The sequence below is a fragment of the Scylla paramamosain genome, chromosome 24, assembly GCF_035594125.1.
Source record: "Scylla paramamosain isolate STU-SP2022 chromosome 24, ASM3559412v1, whole genome shotgun sequence".
Classification (NCBI taxonomy): Eukaryota; Metazoa; Arthropoda; class Malacostraca; order Decapoda; family Portunidae; genus Scylla; species Scylla paramamosain.
Genome location: NC_087174.1, coordinates 18,008,779 through 18,033,107, shown reverse-complemented (window position 1 = coordinate 18,033,107; position 24,329 = coordinate 18,008,779). Strand labels below are relative to the sequence as shown.

Here is a 24,329-nt window from a genome sequence, read left to right as displayed (position 1 = left end):
AAGACCCACTGAGATGTCGGCTCCCAAACAAAGTCATAAGCAGTCATCAAAAATTAAAGGATAAGTTTCTTTTTTTTTTTTTTTTATGTAGGAAGGACACTGGCCAAGGGCAACAAAAATCCAATAAAAAAATATGCCCACTAAAATGCCAGTCCCACAAAAGGGTCAAAGCAGTGGTCAAAAATTGATGAATAAGTGTCTTGAAACCTCCCTCTTGAAGGAATTCAAGTCATAGGGAGGTGGAAATACAGAAGCACGCAGGGAGTTCCAGAGTTTACCAGAGAAAGGGATGAATGATTGAGAATACTGGTTAACTCTTGTATTAGAGAGGTGAACAGAATAGGGGTGAGAGAAAGAAGAAAGTCTTGTGCAGCGAGGCCGGGGAAGGAGGGGAGGCATGCAGTTAGCAAGATCAGAAGAGCAGTTAGCATGAAAATAGCGGTAGAAGACAGCTAGATATGCAACATTGCGGCGGTGAGAGAGAGGCTGAAGACAGTCAGTTAGAGGAGAGGAGTTGATGAGACGAAAAGCTTTTGATTCCACCCTGTCTAGAAGAGCAGTATGAGTGGAACCCCCCGAAATGTGAAGCATACTCCATACATGGACGGATAAGGCCCTTGTACAGAGTTAGCAGCTTGGGGGGGGGTGAGAAAAACTGGCGGAGACATCTCAGAACACCTAAATTCATAGAAGCCGTTTTAGCTAGAGATGAGATGTGAAGTTTCCAGTTCAGATTATAAGTAAAGGACAGACCGAGGATGTTCAGTGTAGAAGAGGGGAACAGTTGAGTGTCACTGAAGAAGAGGGGATAATTGTCTGGAAGGTTGTGTCGAGTTGATAGATGGAGGAATTGAGTTTTTGAGGCATTGAACAATACCAAGTTTGCTCTGCCCCAATCGGAAATTTTAGAAAGATCAGAAGTCAGGCGTTCTGTGGCTTTCCTGCGTGATATGTTTACCTCCTGAAGGGTTGGACGTCTATGAAAAGACGTGGAAAAGTGCAGGGTGGTATCATCAGCGTAGGAGTGGATAGGACAAGAAGTTTGGTTTAGAAGATCATTAATGAATAATAAGAAGAGAGTGGGTGACAGGACCACCACTGTTAATAGATTTAGGAGAAGAACAGTGACCGTCTACCACAGCAGCAATAGAACGGTCAGAAAGGAAACTTGAGATGAAGTTACAGAGAGAAGAATAGAAACCGTAGGAGGGTAGTTTGGAAATCAAAGCTTTGTGCCAGACTCTATCAAAAGCTTTTGATATGTCCAAGGCAACAACAAAAGTTTCACCAAAATCTCTAAAAGAGGATGACCAAGACTCAGTGAGGAAAGCCAGATCACCAGTAGAGCGGCCTTGACGGAACCCATACTGGCGATCAGATAGAAGATTGTGAAGTGATAGATGTTTAAGAATCTTCCTGTTGAGGATAGATTAAAAAAATTAGATAGGCAGGAAATTAAAGCAATAGGACGGTAGTTTGAGGGATTAGAAAGGTCACCCTTTTTAGGAACAGGTTGAATGTAGGCAAACTTCCAGCAAGAAGGAAAGGTAGATGTTGACAGACAGAGCTGAAAGAGTTTGACTAGGCAAGGTGCAAGCACGGAGGCACAGTTTCGGAGAACAATAGGAGGGACCCCATCAGGTCCATAGCCTTCCGAGGGTTTAGGCCAGCAAGGGCATGGAAAACATCATTGCGAATAATTTTAATATGTGGCATTAAGTAGTCAGAGGGTGGAGGAGAGGGAGGAACAAGCCCAGAATCGTCCAAAACAGAGTTTTTAGCAAAGGTTTGAGCGAAGAGTTCAGCTTTAGAAATAGATGTGATAGCAGTGGTGCCATCTGGTTGAAATAGAGGAGGGAAAGAAGAAGCAAAGTTATTGGAGATATTTTTGGCTAGATGCCAGAAATCACGAGGGGAGTTAGATCTTGAAAGGTTTTGACATTTTCTGTTAATGAAGGAGTTTTTGGCTAGTTGGAGAACAGACTTGGCATGGTTCCGGGCAGAAATATAAAGTGCATGAGATTCTGGTGATGGAATGCTTAAGTACCTTTTGTGGGCCACCTCTTTATCATGTATAGCACGAGAACAAGCTGTGTTAAACCAAGGTTTAGAAGGTTTAGGACGAGAAAAAGAGTGAGGAATGTATGCCTCCATGCCAGACACTATCACCTCTGTTATGCGCTCAGCACACAAAGACGGGTCTCTGACACGGAAGCAGTAGTCATTCCAAGGAAAATCAGCAAAATACCTCCTCAGGTCCCCCCAACTAGCAGAGGCAAAACGCCAGAGGTGTCCAATCCCTCCTCAGGAGGGATTGGAGTGATAGGACAAGGTAAAGATATGAGATTGTGATCAGAGGAGCCCAACGGAGAAGAAAGGGTGACAGCATAAGCAGAAGGATTAGAAGTCAGGAAAAGGTCAAGAATGTTGGGTGTATCTCCAAGACAGTCAGGAATACGAGTAGGGTGTTGCACCAATTGCTCTAGGTCATGGAGGATAGCAAAGTTGAAGGCTAGTTCACCAGGATGGTCAGTGAAGGGAGAGGAAAGCCAAAGCTGGTGGTGAACATTGAAGTCTCCAAGAATGGAGATCTCTGCAAAAGGGAAGAGGGTCAGAATGTGCTCCACTTTGGAAGTTAAGTAGTCAAAGAATTTCTTATAGTCAGACGAGTTAGGTGAGAGGTATACAGCACAGATAAATTTAGTATGAGAGTGACTCTGTAGTCGTAGCCAGATGGTGGAAAACTCGGAAGATTCAAGAGCGTGGGCACGAGAGCAGGTTAAGTCATTGCGCACATAAACGCAACATCCAGCTTTGGATCGAAAATGAGGATAGAGAAAGTAGGAGGGAACAGAAAAGAGGCTACTGTCAGTTGCCTCAGACACCTGAGTTTCAGTGAGGAAAAGAAGATGAGGTTTAGAAGAGGAGAGGTGGTGTTCTACAGATTGAAAATTAGATCTTAGACCGCGAATGTTGCAGAAGTTAATGAAGAAAAAGTTGAGGAGGGTGTCAAGACATTTAGGGTCGTCGACAGAAAGGCAGTCCGACCTGGGGACATTTATGGTCCCCTCCCCAGATGGGGACTCCGAGGCTGGTGTAGGAGTCGCCATCATGATTTTAAAATTTTTGAGTGAAGGGTGTGTTTGTTATTAGGTGCTTGTAGTTTTGTGTGGAGGAAGAGAGTTGTCTTTAGAGGGCAGGCTGTGACTGCCCCCTTGTGTTGTGAGACACAAAGGGAAACGTTCAGTGAGGTCACAGCTGGGTTTAATGATAAGTTCGCACCACCCCCTGAACATTGCTTTAGACCTCACTGACAACCTGATTACTGAAGGCCTTCCAATACTCTATACCTGTATTTGATAACTCGTTTCTTCCTGTCTCCTTTTTTTTTTTTTTACCTACCGCTCTCAAGCTTGAACTTGTCCTGTCTTGACTACTATAAAAAAAAATATCTCTATCACTTTTCCTGTATCCTTTAGGACAATTCATTACATCTATCAGTTTCCATCATAACCTACCCCTCCCTGACAAATGTAATTTTGAAAGTTTTAATCTTATCTGGTGAGGAATACGACGCATCTCACGATTTACTTAATTATATATATATATATATATATATATATATATATATATATATATATATATATATATATATATATATATATATATATATATATATATTTCGTCACAGTGCAAAGTTTGTGTTCTTATCAGTCCCTTTCAATATTGCAGATTATGTTAGGTTACGGCAGGGTTTTGCCAGGGAAATTACGAAAACTCCATTGAAAACCGCAATAACTTTCTCTAGAATCTTTTAGAAGTAATGGAGGTGAGACGCCGCAATCTCAGGCATCGCGAGGGACTGACTTCCCCGCCAGTGATCGCAAAGGCTGGCGCGCGTGCTCCATGCTTACGGTAACTCACAGAAAAGGTGAAATGGTACCTCACATTTAAATATAGCAACAGAGAGGGAGGCAACAGGGTGGGAGTCGAGTCAGCTGAGAGAGAGAGAGAGAGAGAGAGAGAGAGAGAGAGAGAGAGAGAGAGAGAGAGAGAGAGAGAGAGAGAGAGAGAGAGAGAGATTTAAAAGAAGATTTGAAGCTTTAAAAGAAGATTAGACAAATCTATGAATGGTGATGATAGGTGGAAATAAGTAGGTATATTTCATACAGCGAATGCCACGTGTAGGCTTGATGGCTTCTTGCAGCTTCCCATATTTTCTTATGTTCTTATGTTGAGAGAGAGAGAGAGAGAGAGAGAGAGAGAGAGAGAGAGAGAGAGAGAGAGAGAGAGAGAGAGAGAGAGAGAGATACCGCATTCTCAAACCTTTCGACATCATACTAAACTACTTTTAACAGGTTTTAGAGGAAGATATTGGGATTTTCAACAGACTTCATAATTTACGTGGTAACTTAAACAAGGCTTCTGAATTATTCAATGAGAAAAACACCCACGAGAACCTGACTAATCATCTTCGTGACTTTTGAAAATAGCCCTTGTGAGAGAATGAAGCGTTTCTAAATACAGATCCTGACTACCGTGCATAAAAACAACACAAAGATAGATCAGTGACAAAGGACTCGCTCAGCTCACCAGTACACTCTGTCATCGGATCCTTTGAGTGCTAATGCATGACACTGTAATTGTATTCGAAAACCTTAGGCGATTTTACGGAAAGGAAATGAAAAAAGGAAATGAAACTCTTCTTGTTTGTCACCGGTGCCTTTCGAAATTACACTCCGTACTTGCACGAGACCATTTCATTAAGCTTGAAGGGACACCTTAGCAGTCAAACTATATTCTAGACTTAAACCACAACACTTCATTAAACTTGAGAACATATAGCACGCCAAATATGCCCCAAATTTACACCACAGCACTTCATTAAGCTTGGAGAGAATAGGTAGGCATATTTTATTCATGGACTCCCACGTGTAGGTCTTACGGCTTCTTGCAGGCACCCTTATCTTTGCATGTTCTTATGTACTTTGTGAAATCGTACTCTAGTCTCACACCACAACATTTTACTATTCTCAGGTAGAGGCCATAGCAAAGAGCCTGCAACACTCTCATATACCTGAACTCTCGATTGCATATTAAAAGGAACGTGATTTGTTATCGTGGAAGAAGTAGTCATGTTTCGTTGTTATTGTTTATGTACACTTTTCCTCCCGTGCTGTCTCATTCTGACACTGCCGCTATGGACTTTGGCATTAATAGCATAACTTGCATACACTATCCGCGGTCCCCTGCTGTGTGGAGGGCATTTTTATGGTGGTGAAGCATCAGAGAGAGAGAGAGAGAGAGAGAGAGAGAGAGAGAGAGAGAGAGAGAGAGAGAGAGAGAGAGAGAGAGAGAGAGACTACCTCACCTTTGCTTCATTTCATCATGGTGTTGCGTCATTTAGGCGAATTAGTTTACCTGGTTAGGAGAGAGAGAGAGAGAGAGAGAGAGAGAGAGAGAGAGAGAGAGAGAGAGAGAGAGAGAGAGAGAGAGAGAGACTCCAATCATCTATTATTCCCAGCAAGTCCACCAGCTGAGAACAGATTTACTGCAGTCCTCCCCGTGCCCTTGGTGCGGTATTTCAGATGGCTCTTTCCCCTTGCTTTGCCTTCCTTCTAGACCCACACACCTTTAAGAATAGGTGCGTAATTTGAAACGCTTTGTTCTCTCTCATCATGTTTTTTCTTTTTTTCGACTGATGATGTGGAATCCTTGTTAAACTATTACTGGACACATGAAAGCGCCTTTCAGTAACTCATGATTTCCACGCCGAAACGTTTGGGAATGCAATCTGAGGAGTAAAGACACGTGTGAGACAAGGGGTGTTTGCGTTGACTAAGACAAAGTAAAAGCTGAATAACGTTAGATTCCCTTTGCCAACGCGCATATTCCTTGGCTCTAAGTATTTTATTTCACCTATATTTACTTGTTATAGAGGAGTCTCGTAATCTAAGGTGTGTAATAATAATAATAATAATAATAATGATAATAATAATAATAATAATAATAATAATAATAATAATAATAATAAACGGTTTATTATTTAGGCAGTTAACAAACTGAAAATGTACATAGGGTGTGGGGAAATACTTAACATAAATCCTAAAGGTAAGTCTAATCTAGAAGGGACTATTGATTGATGGCTCGCACCATGGTGGGAATCGCACTGAGTCTGTACCGGTCCGTGCGCGGCACCTTTAGGGGTGTTATCTTGTTGTGGTGTCTGGTGGCACGGACCGGGCGAGGCGCGTCAGGCGGCAGCATGTTTCTGAGACGTGGATGATGCAATAGTCCCCTTCCAAACTTCTCCAGAGCCTCTCGGTGCCTGGTGGATAGTCTGGACAGACTCAGGGTGGTCAGGGCTTCTTCATAGGTGGTGTATGCAGGGCCAAGGATGACCCTGCACGCCCTTTTCTGCACACTCTCTAGCTGTAGCTGTTGAGTGTGTGTGAGGGAGGAGGACCACGCTGGGGAGGCGTACATGAGTTTAGGGAGGATGAAGGAGAGGTACACCCCCCTTAACTCCTCTGTCGGCGTCCCCAGCGACCTGAGTCTGTGCAGCATGTACAGCCTGTAGGTAGCTGATCTTACGGTGCTGGCGACATGCTGCTTCCAGGTCAGCTGGTCGTCCACCGTGACTCCGAGAAGCTTGGCACATCGGACCACCTGGAGGGGGTGAGGGCCCACTGTGAGCTGGGGAGGGGGCACTGGTACAGAGGAGGTACAGAAGTGCATCACCACAGTTTTGCTGTGGTTGATGGTCATCCTGCTCTCCTCCGTCCACGTCTGCAGTCGCTCCAGAATTGCTTGCAGTGGCGAGTAGTCCGGGTTCTTGGTGGAAACTGGGACGCCCACGGTGTAGTCGTGTGTGTGTGTGTGTGTGTGTGTGTGTGTGTGTGTGTGTTTTTCTTATATTCACCACATTTGCTCAGTCACAGACAATAAGAGTAACAATATCAACAAGGCTAAAACACTGGAACCATGAAAACACTTAAAAACTCCAGTGATTCCCACCAGAGCCTGTGCAATTATTACATGAACCATGAAAAAAACACGCTTGAAAACACCAGCAACTTACACCAGAGCCTGTATAATTATCACTCGAACCATGAAAACACACTTGAAAACACCAGTAACTTCCACCAGAGCCTGTGCAATTATTACTCGAACCATGAAAACACACTTCAAAACACCAGTAACTTCCACTAAAGCCTGTATAATTACCACTTGAACCATGAAAGCACGCTCGAAAACATCAGTAACTTCCAGAGTCTTTACAGTTATCACTAGAACCGTGAAAGCACTTGAAAACACTAGCAACTTCCACTAAAGCCTTTACAATTATTATTAAAACCATGAAAACACGCTTGAAAACACTAGTAACTCCGGTGTTAAAACAAGCCAGGATAAGACGCATAAAGGTTTGAGTGTGCCGTCTTTTATGCTAAGGCGCAGTTTCCTGATATTTGTTAACACCCTGTGCCCACATCACACACACCTGGCTTCCCATATGTTTAGTCTAGCATTTTCTCTCTCCCCCTTTTTTCTATTTATCAACAGAGGAGTGGGTGGGTTGATAGAGTGCAAGAAAAGTTTACACACTCACACCCTCATAACCTCTTAACGAAACCACATCATGAGTCTTCCTTTAGTGCTCTTATTTATGGAAATAACTTATCCCTGCCTGCCCTTCTACTGTTGCTGCTGGTCGGGATGGTGGACAGGTGGTGATGGTGGTGGTGGTAGTGATGCTACTACTACTACTACTACTACTACTACTACTACTACTACTACTACTACTACTACTACTACTACTACTACCACCACCACTACTACTACTACTACTGCCACTACTATTACTACTACTACTACTACTACTACTACTACTACTACTACTTCTACTACTACTACTACTACTACTACTACTACTACTACTACTACTACTACTACTACTACTACTACTACTACTGCTACTATTACTACTATTACTACTACCACAACTACAGCTACTACTATGAGGAATGGAGAATTTTGTTGAAAACGTTAAGAAAAGAAAGGAAGGATGGAAAGGAATTTAAATGGAAAAGAAGATATGACGAAAGAGAGAGAGAGAGAGAGAGAGAGAGAGAGAGAGAGAGAGAGAGAGAGAGAGAGAGAGAGAGAGAGAGAGAGAGAGAGAGAGAGAGAGAGAGAGAGAGAGAGAGAGAGAGAGAGAGAGAGAGAGAGAGAGAGAGAGAGAGAGAGAGAGAGAGATAAGTAGTAGTAGTAGTAGTAGTAGTTTTTTTTTTTTATGTAAGGACACTGGCCAAGGGCAACAAAAATCTAATAAAAAAAATGCCCACTGAAATGCCAGTCCCGTAAAAGGGTCAAGGCAGTGGTCAAAAATTGGTGGATAAGTGTCTTGAAACCTCCCTCTTGAAGGAATTCAAGTCATAGGAAGGTGGAAATACAGAAGCAGGCAGGGAGTTCCAGAGTTTACCAGAGAAAGGAATGAATGATTGAAAATACTGGTTAACTCTTGCGTTAGAGATGTGGACAGAATAGGGGTGAGAGAAAGAAGAAAGTCTTGTGCAGCGAGGCCACGGAAGGAGGGGAGGCATGCAGTTAGCAAGATCAGAAGAGCAATTAGCATGAAAATAGCGGTAGAAGACAGCTAGATATGCAACATTGCGGCGGTGAGAGAGAGGCTGAAGACAGTCAGTTAGAGGAGAGGAGTTGATGAGACGAAAAGCTTTTGATTCCACCCTGTCTAGAAGAGCAGTATGAGTGGAACCCCCAGACATGTGAAGCATACTCCATACATGGACGGATAAGGCCTTTGTACAGAGTTAGCAGCTGGGGGGTGAGAAAAACTGGCGGAGACGTCTCAGAACACCTAACTTCATAGAAGCTGTTTTAGCTAGAGATGAGATGTGAAGTTTCCAGTTCAGATTATAAGTAAAGGACAGACCGAGGATGTTCAGTGTAGAAGAGGGGGACAGTTGAGTGTCATTGAAGAAGAGGGGATAGTTGTCTGGAAGGCTGTGTCGAGTTGATAGATGGAGGAATTGAGTTTTTGAAGCATTGAACAATACCAAGTTTGCTCTGCCCCAATCAGAAATTTTAGAAAGATCAGAAGTCAGGCGTTCTGTGGCTTCCCTGCGTGATATGTTTACCTCCTGAAGGGTTGGACGTCTATGAAAAGACGTGGAAAAGTGCAGGGTGGTATCATCAGCGTAGGAGTGGATAGGCCAAGAAGTTTGGTTTAGAAGATCATTAATAAATAATAAGAAGAGAGTGGGTGACAGGACAGAACCCTGAGGAACACCACTGTTAATAGGTTTAGGAGAAGAACAGTGACCGTCTACCACAGCAGCAATAGAACGGTCAGAAAGGAAACTTGAGATGAAGTTACAGAGAGAAGGATAGAAACCGTAGGAGGGTAGTTTGGGAATCAAAGCTTTGTGCCAGACTCTATCAAAAGCTTTTGATATGTCCAAGGCAACAGCAAAAGTTTCACCAAAATCTCTAAAAGAGGATGACCAAGACTCAGTGAGGAAAGCCAGAAGATCACCAGTAGAGCGGCCTTGACGGAACCCATACTGGCGATCAGATAGAAGGTTGTGAAGTGATAGATGTTTAAGAATCTTCCTGTTGAGGATAGACTCAAAAACTTTAGATAGGCAGGAAATTCAAGCAATAGGACGGTAGTAGTAGTACTACTACTACTGCTACTATTACTACTACTACTACTACTACTACTACTACTACTACTACTACTACTACTACTACTACTACTACTACTTTTTTTTTTTTTTTACTACTACTATAATACCTCCACCCCATGTTTATTGATGTGTCAATTAGGGGCTCCATTACTTGGAGGTCATTAGCCCCAGCTCCCGCTAATGACTGTGGCATCCAACCATATCTAATACTCTATAATATAATCATTAGTTGTTAACTATAAATTCATTCTACCTCTACTCTATCTACTCTTATGCCACTCTCCACCACTGTAGCCTCGCAGTCGAGGCCTCCTAAGTCTGCAGGTATGGGAGTGGAATGCCTTGTCCCCCTGAGACACAGGAGGGCAGATCTGAGGAGGGAGAATGAGAGACGGCACCTCATCCATGCGACGACATGGCTCCTTGGCTGGTGCTTCTTTTCTGCCATTAGGTCGGCTAGTCTTGAGTAGAAGCACTGAGCCTTGGAGCCCATCCCGCCAGATGTGGTGAAGACCAGAGGTGTGAAGCTGCCCTGGTCAACGTGTTGGATTCTCTCCCCATACGCTCGGATCTTCTCCTGCTCATTCTTGCGGTGGGCGGCCTCCAGGGAGAGTTCGTGGTGACAGGCGGCCATCGGGTCAAAGATCCGTATGTCCATGAATGCTTTCTGTCCCCTTGTCCAGAACCCTCGTGCACTGACGTCGACTCGAGCCTCGTTGGTGGTGTTGGCTGTTCTGTAGCGCAGGTGCTCGCCGTCTAGCGGCAGGAGGGTCGGTTCAGTGGAGACATCGTGGCACACCTCCCTGAGCATGCTGGCGGTCAGATCTCTCACCTCATCGTGCCTGATACATACGAATCCCCCTTTTTGCACGTCATGGTGTGGTTGACGTCATTGGGGGAGCCACACACACAAGTACTGGGGAGTCCTTCCATCGGCCAGCCGTACCTCAGAGCAATGGCGTCGACAAATTCTTGTTTGTTGAGGCTGAAGCCCTTCGCTCTGATGGGCAGTGACGTTAGCCAGTTAGAGGCTCCCGTTTCCTGTGCAGTGAGGATTTTTCTCACTGTGGTTGCAGGCAGGATGTTTATCAGGTCTACTACTACTACTACTATTACTATTACTACTACTACTACCACTACTACTATTACTACTACTGCTGCTGCTGCTACTACTACTTCTACTACTACTACTACTACTACTACTACTACTACTACTGTTACTACTACTACTACTACTACTACTACTACTACTGTTACTACTATTACTACTACTACTACTACTACTATTACTACTACCACTACTACAACTACTACTATGAGGAATGGAGAATAGTGTTGAAAACGTTAATAAAAGAAAGGAAGGAAGGAAAGGAATTCAAAAGGAAAAGAAGATATGACTAGAGAGAGAGAGAGAGAGAGAGAGAGAGAGAGAGAGAGAGAGAGAGAGAGAGAGAGAGAGAGAGAGAGAGAGAGAATTGATTTATCAGGGGTTTGCTTAAATTTATTTTTCCTCTCTCTCTCTCTCTCTCTCTCTCTCTCTCTCTCTCTCTCTCTCTCTCTCTCTCTCTCTCTCTCTCTCTCTCTCTCTCTCTCTCTTATCATCTACCGCCACCACCTCCGTACTCCCTTCCTCCTCCTCCTCCTCCTCTTCCTCCTCCTCCTCCTCAGATCAAAGCATCGTTAAAGGCAGTGTGGAAAGGCCGGCGTGTCACGGTATTAGGAAGATGGTGAGGGAGACGTGGAGGAGGAGGAGGAGGAGGAGGAGGAGAAGTGGGAAGAAGAGAAGAGAGAAAAGGAAGAGGAGGAGAAAAGAGGAAGAAGGAAGAGGGAGAGGAGGAGGAGGAGGAGGAGGAGGAGGAGGAGGAGGAGGAGAAGGAGGAGGAGGAAGTACAATGTTGCGTTGGTCTATAAGGATGAAATTATGTGTTTTTAGGTTTCAAGAGAGAGAGAGAGAGAGAGAGAGAGAGAGAGAGAGAGAGAGAGAGAGAGAGAGAGAGAGAGAGAGAAAGTCTGGCTAACCTCACTTCTGTTTCACTTCATCAAGTTGTGTGTCGTTTAGGTGAAGTAGTTTACCTGGTTAGCTTACCTGGCGGGTGCTTGCATGAGACAGGTGACGGCCGCTATGATGTAAGAGCGAGGCTACAAGTTTACATCACACGCTGCCACTTCGTGAGCTGCTCTCATTTTTTATACAAGAGCGTCAGTGTGAAAATTAGTTGAGTTTACGTGTTGAGTTTTGGAGCTTCACATTTTTGCTGTACTACATCGCACGTGGATCAGATACATTACCTTTTTTTTTTTTTTTTGAACATAAAAAAGGGTAAATGATAGAAAGAGTGTCATTTACGGCTATTTTTGTTTGCGGGAAAGGTGTAAATGCCTAATGTTAGAGGTAAACTATCCACCTTTATTGTAAATGAAGAGAAAGTATGTAATCTAAGACTATAGTTTGTGGGAAGGATATTGATTTTTGTTGGTGAGGTAATATTTTATAATGTAGATGAAGGCACATTATAGCGAAGGAGATCGAGCTTTTCATTATTATTATTATTATCATTATTATTATTATTATTATTATTATTATTATTATTATTATTATTATTATTGTTATTATTTTTTATTTATTTATTTATTTTTTATTTATTTTTTTTTCATTATTATTATTGTTCTCTCTCTCTCTTCAACACGCCCACCAGTGAGCCAGCCTGCCATCGTCGCCACTTACTTGTAATGAACATCTTCCTGCATTTAAATGTTTTATTTTTTTTTACGCCATAAATTAAATTAAATGTGTGAAAACTCTTCTGATATACGTTCATGAACATAAGGCCATCTGGAGCTAAGGTGGGAGTAAGATGGAAGGGAAATGAAAAGAAGGTTCCCGCTATCAACTGTTTCGCCATCTCATTTTTGTTCCTTTCAATAGACTGCGGTGGAAGCTACACGAGGTTTCAGGGAACGTTGTCGTGATTCTAGAAATAGTTTATTTTTCATGAGGCTGCGGTGGAAGCTACTAAAGTGTTTTACTAAGGACGTTTTCATGATTCTAGTGATGATTTAACAAGGATTCTAAATTTAATAAGGATTCTAAATGAGAACACGACTACTTATCTCCTTGACCTTTCAATATAAATCTGATGAGAGATGAAGGCGTTTCAAAATCATGTTTTAGTAATGTAATGTTATGGAAGACAGTTTAGATGGGACTAATATAAGAGTTTGCTAGATACTTTTACAAAATAGTTTATCCTTATCATCATCATCAGTATCAGCAGTAGCAGTACTAGAAGTAAGAAAATATAGTTATTGTCGCCATCATTGACTGCAAAAGTAGTAGCATATAGTAGAAGTAGTAGTAGTAGTAGTAGTAGTAGTAGTAGTAGTAGAAGTAGTAGTATTTATTATAGTAGTAACAACAGCACAACTTTGCCTCTTTATTTTGACATTCGTCTTCTCTTTTCAGAACAGAGATACAGAAATGAGATCTTGGTGGACGGGGAGCCAGTGCTGTTTGAGATCCTCGACACGTGTAACAAGGTAGAGAATCATGTGTGTGTGTGTGTGTGTGTGTGTGTGTGTGTGTGTGTGTGTGTGTGTGTGTGTGTGTGTGTGTGTGTGTACCTGCCTGCGTCACTTGTAACCAGAGACCAAAGGTAGGAGGAAACGAGCAGCTATAAGTAAACACACACTAATGGGGACCCAGGAGTTCTTCAAATAGTAAGCGCGTCTATATTTAGTTTAAGGTCACAACTTTTGGATTCGTAGCGAAGTAAATTCCAAGGTTATTCCCGTCCCGAGCTTAAGCTTAAGATCGATGTATTAACGTCTACCTAAATGTGTCTTGGTGTGGGAGGGGACAGAGAGAGAGAGAGAGAGAGAGAGAGAGAGAGAGAGAGAGAGAGAGAGAGAGAGAGAGAGAGAGAGAGAGAGAGAGAGAGAGAGAGAGAGAGAGAGATTGTTGTATGTGAAAAATAGTAATAGTAGTAGTAGTAGCAGTAGTAGTAGTAGTAGCAGTAGTAGTAGTAGTAGAGTAGTAGTAGTAGTAGTAGTAGTAGTAGTTGTAGTAGTAGTAGTAGTAGTAGTAACAATAGTAGTAGTAGTAGTAGTAGTAGTAGTAGTAGTAGTAGTAGTAGTAGAAGTAGTAGTAGTAGTAGTAGTAGTAGTAGTAGTAGTAGTAATAGTAGTAGTAGCAGTAGTAGTAGTAGTAGTAGTAGTAGTAGTAGTAGCAGCAGCAGCAGCAGCAGCAGCAGCAGTAGTGTTGGGGTAAAATTTTAACCAGCAAGATAAAGGAGAAAAGTAAAAGCGGAACTAATAATGGAATGTCCCTCCTACACAAGAAAAAAAAAAGTGCATGAAGTAGCTAGCAGTGATGAGCTTAGGGAAGACGGAAGCAGGGCGATGGGAAGTGATGAGAGAGAGGGCAGTCAGCCTTCGAGTAAAAGAGGAGAGGAAAGCGAGGAGGAAGGGAAAGAGGTAACAGCCGAGTTGACAGGAGGATGTGACGGTGCAATGAATAACACCCATTACTCACTTTTTTCACACTTGCACTCGTTCCTTTCTCGACGTGTAACTCATTTTGGCCAAGGTGAGAAGTGATTCTTGAGCTGAAGAGAGAGAGAGAGAGAGAGAGAGAGAGAGAGAGAGAGAGAGAGAGAGAGAGAGAGAGAGAGAGAGAGAGAGAGAGAGAGAAACACACAGACACACACACACACACACACACACACACACACACACACACACACACACACTGTTGTCCTTACACTAAATATAGAAAATTGGTTAAGACCTTCGGGTATTTTTAACAGGGCATTGCTATTTTCACCCACACGTAATCCTTTGTGGCACCGAGCAAAGAAAGCTCTGCCTTACACTCTGCCACAAGAATAATGCCTTCAGGAATAAACTTGCTGCATATTTTCTCTTAATGACCGCAGAGGCACACCAGCAGTCTGTTCCCCTCACGTTGATTTAAGGAGGACAAAAATATGGGGCAGATGAAAGTTGGTAGGTGCGTAGGTAGGTAGGTAGGTAGAGAGAGAGAGAGAGAGAGAGAGAGAGAGAGAGAGAGAGAGAGAGAGAGAGAGAGAGAGAGAGAGAGAGAGAGAGAGAGACGAGATGGGACAACAAAAAATAGTGATAAATGCCAATGAAATACTACGTAGATATGTATGTAGATATTACTAGACTATGAGCGAGTGAACGAGCGAGTGAGAGAGAGAGAGAGAGAGAGAGAGAGAGAGAGAGAGAGAGAGAGAGAGAGAGAGAGAGAGAGAGAGAGAGTAAGTGATGTGCCAACGTAGTCGAAATACATCAGGAATCCTTACAACACGTCGCCCGTTGTGTACTAAATGTGACAAAATTATTATTAGCACAACTGAGCATATGTAGAGTCACGACCAAAACTCTGCCTATCTCTCTAACTATCTATCCATATGTCCATCTATCAATCTATCTGTCTGTCAGTCTGTCTTTCTGTTTGTCTGTCTATTCATCTCTCACTGTCAATCTACATACAAGAATCTATCCTTCAATCCATCTAGACGAACAGACGGAGGCTTCAGCACGCACTTCCTCACCTGCCTGTCCCGTCATCCAGACACCTGCGCACCACATGTGACGCTCGGGAAGAAGTTTCACGCGTCTCGGGAATTAATTAATGGTGGATAAAGTTTTGCAGGTGAGACTTACGCCATGAACAGCGTCTCGCCTTGTCAGCGCTTCGAATATTTCACGCCAGGGGAGACAAGAGCGGCACATTTCACTTGCTTGATAACTCTACGCATTCCACGGTCTTGAGGTGGTATGGGGGATATAGCAAGGGTGACATAAGCAATAATTTCAGGGTCGATAATCAGGATAGGACAAGAAATAGTAGGCTCAAGCTTGATAAAGATGGATTTAAAAGGGAGATTTGAAAGAATGGGCTGGCAAATGCAGTAGTAGATAAATGGAATACTCTCAGTAATCAGGTCGTTAATGCAGAGTCATCAGGGAGCCTTGAAAGATGATTAGATAAATTTGTGGTTAGGGATAATAGGTGGAAACGGGTAGTAGGTATGTTTCATTCAGTGGCTATCAATTGTAGACCTGAAGGCTTCTTGCAGCTTTCCTTATTCTCTTATGTTCTTGTGTTTACCCGTTTCGTAAGAAGACCTGATGGAAACTGAAGTGATAAGTGAAGGAGATGACACTCAGATAGAGAAATGCTAGGGATCAGAAGTGGTTGAGATTAACTAGAAGGTTATCAGCGTGAAGAGGAATTAATCACTTAGACTGCTTCATGAGTTGCGTGAAGCGTTAAAGTGCGAGATAAAATTTGGTTAAGAAAAATGTTGCCTGAGTTGTTGTTTTTATAAACTTTCTTCTGTTGCTGTTGCTGTTGTTGTACATGTTGTTGTTGCTGTTGTTGTTGTTGTTGTTGTTGCTGTTGTTGTTGTTGTTGTTGTTGTTGTTGTTGTTGTTGTTGTTATTGTTGTTAGTGGTGGTAGTGGTGGTGGTGGTGGTGGTGGTACTGGTGATGATGATGATGATAACGATGATGATAAAGATGAGTTTTTTTTCTCTTTAACGAAAGAATTTGGATTATTTTACCTTTACGTGCATATCTATAGTTATTATGTCCCTCATAGTCCAGTGCTGTCAGAGAGAGAGAGAGAGAGAGAGAGAGAGAGAGAGAGAGAGAGAGAGAGAGAGAGAGAGAGAGAGAGATTATGTGATAGCATTGTGGCGCCAGGTGGAGGACTACACGTAGAGGTAAGAATAAGTCGGGGACAGGGTAGTGCAGGAAGGTTAAGGGGAGACAGGCCAGGAGAGGAGGTGGTGTTTGTGGTGACACGTGACTGAAAGTGAGAGAGAGAGAGAGAGAGAGAGAGAGAGAGAGAGAGAGAGGGAGAGAGAGAGAGAGAGGAGAGAGAGAGAGAGAGAGAGAGGAGAGAGAGAGAGAGAGAGAGGAAAAAAAAAGTGTGATAAAGAGGGCGAGGACACACACACACTCACACACACACACACACACACACACACACACACACCACACACACAACACACACACACAGACACACACACACACACACACACACACAAAGGAGAAAAGAAAACTAATAAGAAAAGAGGACAATGATAAAGAAAATGAGGCACATACTTAAATACATATACTCGTACAATACATAAAGAAAGGAAAGAAAAAATAAGAGAAAAGAATAAGGGTGAGGAAAGTATAATTGCCAGCTAGATGGGAGCAGTTGTCACTTAGTTGGCACTTTGATGTTTCTAAAATTTCCCTCTTTGTTTAGAAGCAAAATATTCACTTGATGGTGTCTACATCTTCCTCTCCTCCTCCTCCTCCTCCTCCTCTTCATATTTCTCCTATTTTCTCCTCTTTCCATGTACTCCTGATGCTTCTACCTCCCTCTTTCTCTTTCTTAAAGACGTACATAGGATTGGCAAAACAGTAGCAGGCGGACGTGTTGCGCCGCCCTTCACAAGACATCCATGATAGATGACACTATCTCAAGAAATGTAAGCGGAGGTAAAGACAAAAAGCTCCTCTTCTCCTCTTCACCTCCTTGCCTTCTCCCTCTTCTCTCCTATCTCTTATTATTATCCTTCATTCCCTTTCCGTTTTTCTTTTTCGCTTCTCCCACCTTCCTCTCTCTCTCTCTCTCTCTTCTCTCTCTCTCATCTCTCTCTCTCTCCTCTCTCTCTCTCCTCTCTCCTCTCTCTCTCTCTCTCTCTTTCTGGCGCCAATACCTCGTCACTGTACAGTATAAAACGTCGGAAGGCAAAGAGAGGAGCTGTCACCATCATAATTTGCTTATGGGACACTGCCAATAATACTGTCTTGTTATTGTTGTTGTTGTTGTTATTGCTGCTGCTGTTGTTGTTACTTTTTTTGTTGTTACTCTTGTTGTTGCTCTTCTTCCTCTTCTCCTCCTCCTCCTCCTCCTCCTCCTCCTCCTCCTCCTCCTCCTCCTCCTCCTCCTCTTCCTCCTCTTCCTCCTCCTCCTCCTCTCTTTCTTTTTTTACTTATGCCTATACGTAAAAATTCTTCTTTGAGAGTCGAGAAGAGACGCCTAGAGAGAGAGAGAGAGAGAGAGAGAGAGAGAGAGAGAGAGAGAGAGAGAGAGAGAGAGAGAGAGTCACACAATATATCAACAAGTTCTAGTTCCAGAACTCTTAACCACTTGATTAGATAAATAGATTAGCTGATTTCATCTCGTCATTGTCTATAAGTATTGGCTTGATATGAGTTTCATCTTTCCATATGATAAACACTGCAAAATATATTAGTATTTATTATATTCCTTAAATAAAGCATTTTTTTTAACAAGGACTATATATTTACCTTTTACTGTTATATATATATATATATATATATATATATATATATATATATATATATATATATATATATATATATATATATATATATATATATATTTTTTTTTTTTTTTTCTTCTTCTTTTTTTTCATAGCAATTATGTTCTTGATGAAAACTGGTTTTCAATTAGAGTGGTGAATGACTGGAAGGCACTCAGCATCCAGGTTGTCAGTACCGAGTCAATAGGGAGCCTTAACTTAACCCATATAATGAATATAACCAATAATCATTTCAGCACACACACACACACACACACACACACACACACACACACACACACACACACACACATTTATTCAAACCCAATCACCACTTTTCAGACCATGGAGGCGCTACCATCGCAGGAGACCATCAACTGGGCTGACGGCTTCCTATTGGTTTATTCCATTACGGACCGCCAAAGCTTCAACTGGGTCAAGCGGGTGAGGCTCCACATCTGCGAGCGCAAGGCGGGGGGACGTGGGAGTGGCCTGAGCAGTGCCGCTACACTTACGCCTACGCCTCTGCCTCCTTCTGGCGGAATGGGCGGCGATGTCTCCCCGACCCTAGGGCCTCCAATGGTGCTCCTGGCCAACAAGGCGGACATGGTGCACCTAAGACAAGTGTCCACCGAGGAAGGTACGCAAGGGGCATGGAGGTGGTGTGTGTGTGTGTGTGTGTGTGTGTTGCTCTTCACACACCAACTACCGACTCGGTGTCTGCTTCACACATCGCTCCATTTGTTCAGTCTGCCCCACACACAAACACACACACACACACACACACAAACGGGGAGAGAGAGAGAGAGAGAGAGAGAGAGAGAGAGAATGTGTGTGTGTGAGTGTGTGTGCTACCATGGTTCACAGCCATCTCCATGAGCGCATATCACCACTGTACTGAGTTAATCTCGGAAGATTTTGGCATACTTTTCCGTCTGATCTCTTCACCTTCTGTCTGAATTCCTAGCCTTTATGAGGTAAAGGCAATAAACTTTTAGCTCTAAATCTAATTTGTTACTCTGTCTACATGTCCACCCAATCTTAGTTTTCTCTGGTTAATATAATTCCTTTACCTTTGCTTTGATCTCATTAGTCTTTAGCGTAATGCTTAGCACATCTGTTTCAACTGAGTTGGAACCTAAGACAGGATGGGACGGATGAACAGTTTCTTCATGATCTATCAGTCACTAGGCAAGGGGTGTTGTGGCCCTCCCTGCACGCCGCCCACCACGCCACTCGTCCGTGGCGCCTTAGCATGGAGAGTTGACTCTAAATGGACAATCTCTGCTTGCACAGGACACTTTAAATGTGATTATAAGCTTAATACTACCACGTTTCTTCCTGCGTGAGTGCCGCTCCCATCGGCTTTTATACTGACTAACCCGTTGACCTTTGTGCACTTCGTAACTTATAATAGATATAACCAATATATAATATTGTATACTGCTGCTTGGGGTACAGCGTCCCCTAAAGGAAAGCATCCTGACACACACACACACACACACACACACACACACACACACACAGACACACATCACGAGGGGAAGCAATGACGCAGTCTTCAAGAGGCAATGTTCGTGTTGACCAAAATAGTTGTCAAGGTGAGAGGGATCTATAATCTATATTAGGTGTGTGTGTGTGTATGTGTGTGTGTGTGTGTGTGTGTGTGTGTGTGTGTGTGTGTGTGTGTGTGTGTGTGTGTGTGTGTGTGTGTGTGTGTGTGTGTGTCAGGGTGCTTTCTTTTGTGGGACGCTGTACCCCGTGCAGCAGTATACACATCTTTCACTTTATTATTATGCAGAGTAAATCTATTTAAACACTGTAGCAAATGGGTAAGTGCTGAAGTGTTTTAGAATACGGGCATTGCCTCCCACCTGCCAAGATTCGTGAGAATATTGTCAGCGGATAAATTACTTAAGATTGAGGGAAATACATAACATAGTGGCTAGCCACTATTTTGAAAGGCCGCAGAAATTATTAATCTGCTAATAGATACTTTTTTTTATTAATGGTGCAGAATCCTTGTTAAGGTATAATTAGAATGATGGAAACCCTTTGAAATATCCTGATTTTATCTTCCAATAGGGCCTGTTCGAAGAAGCCAAGGTGAAGACGTCGAAATGGTTGAGAATGTGACATCTAGTTCATAGTGTGTCCCCAGTTTGTTCCGATTTGCGAGTGGGATTCTACGAGGAACCTAACTACGTAGGCAACTGCCCAAGACCCATATTCTGAAACGCTCTGCTTTCTCACCACGACTATTTTCAAAGGCCACAGAGATGATTAGCCAGGCTCTCAAGAGTATTTCTCCTGTTAATAATGTAGAAATCTTGTTAATCTGTCACTAAAACGGTATAAACACTTAAAAACTAGAGTCATTTTAACTAGAGCCTTTTGAAAGTATTGGAGATGCGGCGCAGAAGTGTTTCAGAATATGGTCCCAAGACTGCACGACACGAAAGAGCTGCTGTCACTCGCAGTATTAAGGGACGATAAACTGTTTACTTCTCACTCCACACACATTATTATCCGCGGCTCCTACCATGATGGATCAGTGCCACACCTGACTCGCCATCACTCAAGCATTTATAGTGTTCTTAAAAACACCTCAGTTGTGTGTCTTTGATGACATGCTTATGGACAGGAAGTAATACCTTTGATGATGCTAATCTATTTTTTTTCTTCTTTTTACACCTTCTCTTCTTCCTCCTCCTCTGCCAATGAGGCCATGTCATCTTTATGCTCTTCATTCATACATCAAAGGATCTGTGGTTTTTGTTATACTACAAACTAACGAGGAGTTTATTGTGCATTCAAAATTTTAAAATATTTCTTCATTTTTTTTTTTTTTTGCTGGGAGTATCGAATCACACATATTATATGTATATATGTTTGTATGTATGACATTACTGGGAGTAATCATCGTTTCGGCAGTAGGCACTTGCCGAAACGATAATTGCTCTCAGTGAGGTCTGGATCAGCGGGTGCTGTGAACCTATTATTAAACCCAGCTGTGACCTCACTGAACGTTTCCCCTTGTATCTTACAACACAGGGGGGGCAGTCACAGTCTGCCCCTCTAAAGACAACTCTCTTCCTTCACACAAAACTACAATCACCTAATTGCACACATACCCTTTACTCAAAATTCAAAATTATCATGGCAACTCCTACACCAGCCTCTGAGTTCCCATTTGAGGAAGGGGTCACAAATGTCCCCAGGTCAGACTGCTCTTCTGGTATCGATCCTAAATGTCTTGACACCTCCGAGTCAACTTTTTCTTCATTAACTTCTGCAACATTTGTGGTCTTAGATCTAATTTTCAATCTGTAGAACACCATCTCTCTTCTACTAAACCTCATCTTCTTTTCCTCAGTGAAACACAGGTGTTTGAAACAACTGACAGTTGCCCCTTTTCTGTTCCCTTCTACTTTCTCTATCCTCATTTTCAATCCAAAGCTGGGTGTTGCGCTTATGTGCGCAACGACTTTTTTTTTTTTTTATGTAGGAAGGACACTGGCCAAGGGCAACAAAAATCCAATACATAAAAAGCCCACTGAGATGCCGGTCCCAGAAAAGGGTTCAAAGCTGTAGTCAAAAATTGAAGGATAAGTGTCTTGAAACATCCCTCTTGAAGGAATTTAAGTAATAGGAAGGTGGAAATACAAAAGCAGGCAGGCAATTCCAGAGTTTACCAGAGAAACGGATGAATGACTGAGATACTGGTTAACTCTTGCATTAGAGAGGTGGACAGAAAGAGTAAGAAGAAAGTCTTGTGCAGCGAGGCCGCGGGAGGAGGGGAAGCATGCAGTTAGCAAGATCAGAAGAGCAGTTAGCATGAAAATAGCGGTAGAAGACAGCTAGAGATGCAACATTGCGGCGATGAGAGAGAGGCAGAAGACAGTCAGTTAGAGGAGAGGAGTTGATGAGACGAAAAGCTTTTGATTCCACCCTGTCTAGAAGAGCAGTATGAGTGGAACCCCTCCAAATATGTGAAGCGTACTCCATACATGGACGGATAAGGCCCCTGTAAAAAGTTAGCAGCTGGAAGGGTGAGAAAAACTGACGGAGACGTCTCAGAACACCTAAATTCATAGAAGCTGTTTTAGCTAGAGATTAGATGTGAAGTTTCCAGTTCAGATTATAAATAAAGGACAGACCGAGGATGTTCAGTGTAGAAGAGGAGGACAGTTGAGTGTCACTGAAGAAGAGGGGATAGTTGTCTGGAAGGTTGTGTCGAGTTGATAGATGGAGGTATTGAGTTTTTGAGGCATTGAACAATACCAAGTTTGCTCTGCCCCAGTTAGAAATTTTAGAAAGATCAGAAGTCAGGCGTTCTGGGGCTTCCCTGCGTGAAATGTTTACTTCCTGAAGGGTTGGACATCTATGAAAAGACGTGGAAAAGTGCAGGGTGCAACGTAGGAGTGGATAGGACAAGAAATTTGGTTTAGAAGGTCATTGATAAATAATAAGAAGAGAGTGGGTGACAGGACAGAACCCTGAGGAACACCACTGTTAATAGATTTAGGAGAAGAACAGTGACCGTCTACCACAGCAGCAATAGAACGGTCAGAAAGAAAACTTGAGATGAAGTTACAGAGAGAAGGATAGAAGCCATAGGAGGGTAATTTGGAAATCAAAGCTTTGTGCCAGACTCTATCAAAAGCTTTCGATATATCCAAGGCAACAGCAAAAGTTTCACCAAAATCTCCAAAAGAGGATGACCAAGACTCAGTAAGGAAAACCAGATCACCAGTAGAACGGCCTTGACGGAAAAAAAAACTGGCGATCAGATAGAAGGTTGTGAAGTGATAGATGTTTAAGAATCTTCCTGTTAACCTGCTCTCTTGCCCACACTCGTGAATCTTCCGAGTTCTCCACCATCTGGCTACAACTACAGAACCACTCTCAAACTAAATTTATCTGTGCTGTATACCTTTCATCTAACTCCTCTGACTATATATATAATTTTTTTTTCACTACTTAACTTCCAAAGTGGAGCACATTCTGATTCTCTTCCCTTTTGCAGAGATCTCCCTTCTTGGAGACTTCAGTGTTCACTACCAGCTTTGGTTGTCCTCTCCCTTCACTGACCATCCTGGTGAACTAGCCTTCAATGTTGCTATCCTCCACGACCATGAGCAATTGTGGCAACACCCTACTCGTATTCCTGACCGTCTTGGAGATACGCCCAACATTCTCGAGCTTTTCCTAACCTCTAATCCTGCTTATGCTGTTACCCTATCTTCTCTGTTGGGCTCCCCCGATCACAATCTCGTATTTTTATCTTGTCATATCACTCCATTACCTCCTCAGGATCACCCTGAACAGAGGTGCCTCTGGCATTTTACCTGTGCTAGTTCGGGGGGAACCTAAGGAGATATTTTGCTGATTTTCCCTGGAGTGACTACTGCTTCCGTGTCAGAGACCCGTCTCTGTGTGTCGAGTGCATAACAGAAGTGATAGTGTCTGGCATGGAGGCGTACATTCCTCACTCTTTTTCTCGACCTAAACCTTCCAAACCTTGGTTTAACACAGTCTGTTCTCGTGTTATACATAATAGAGAGGTGGCCCATAAAAGGTACTTGAGTTTTCCATCACCAGAATCTCATGTGCTCTATGTTTCTGCTTGGAAGCATGCCAAGTCTGTTCTCCAACTAGTCAAAAACTCCTTCATTAACAGAAAGTGTCAAAATCTTTCAAGATCTAACTCCCCTCGTGACTTCTGGCACTTAGCCAAAAGCATCTCCAATAACTTTGATTCTTCTTTTCCTCCTTTATTTCAACTAAATTACACCATTTCTATCACATCTATCTCTAAAGCTGTAGTCTTCGCTCAAAGCTTTGCTAAAAACGCTACCCAGGATGATTCAGGACTTGTTTCTCCCTTTCCTCCATCCTCTGACTACTTCATGCTACCAATTAAAATAATTTGCGATGATGTTTTCCATGCCCTCGCTGGCCTAAATCCTCGGAAGGCTTATGGAACTGATGGGCCTCTCCTATTGTTCTCTGAAACTGCGCCTCAGTGCTTGCATCTTGCCTAGTTAAACTTTTTCAGCTCTGTCAACATCTACCTTTCCTTCTTGCTGGAAGTTTGCCTACATTCAGCCTGTTCCTAAAAACGGTGATTGTTCCAATCCTTCAAAATATCGTCCGATTGCTTTAATTTCCTGCCCATCCTGTTTTTGAGTCTATTCTCAACAGGAAGATTCTTAAACACTTCACAACCTTTTATCTGATCGCCATTATGGGTTCCGTCAA

The 24,329-nt window shown here is 42.8% G+C and overlaps 1 protein-coding gene across 1 annotated transcript in view; it reads left to right on the top strand.

The window, feature by feature from the left end:
* LOC135112834 (ras-related and estrogen-regulated growth inhibitor-like) overlaps window positions 1–24,329 on the top strand; it is a 45,392-nt gene that overhangs the window by 17,324 nt on the left and 3,739 nt on the right. Inside the window, exons 4-5 of the mRNA XM_064027695.1 lie at window positions 13,174–13,247; window positions 18,408–18,705. Coding sequence (XP_063883765.1) covers window positions 13,174–13,247; window positions 18,408–18,705 — 372 coding nt within the window. The remainder of the gene's footprint in view (window positions 1–13,173; window positions 13,248–18,407; window positions 18,706–24,329) is intronic.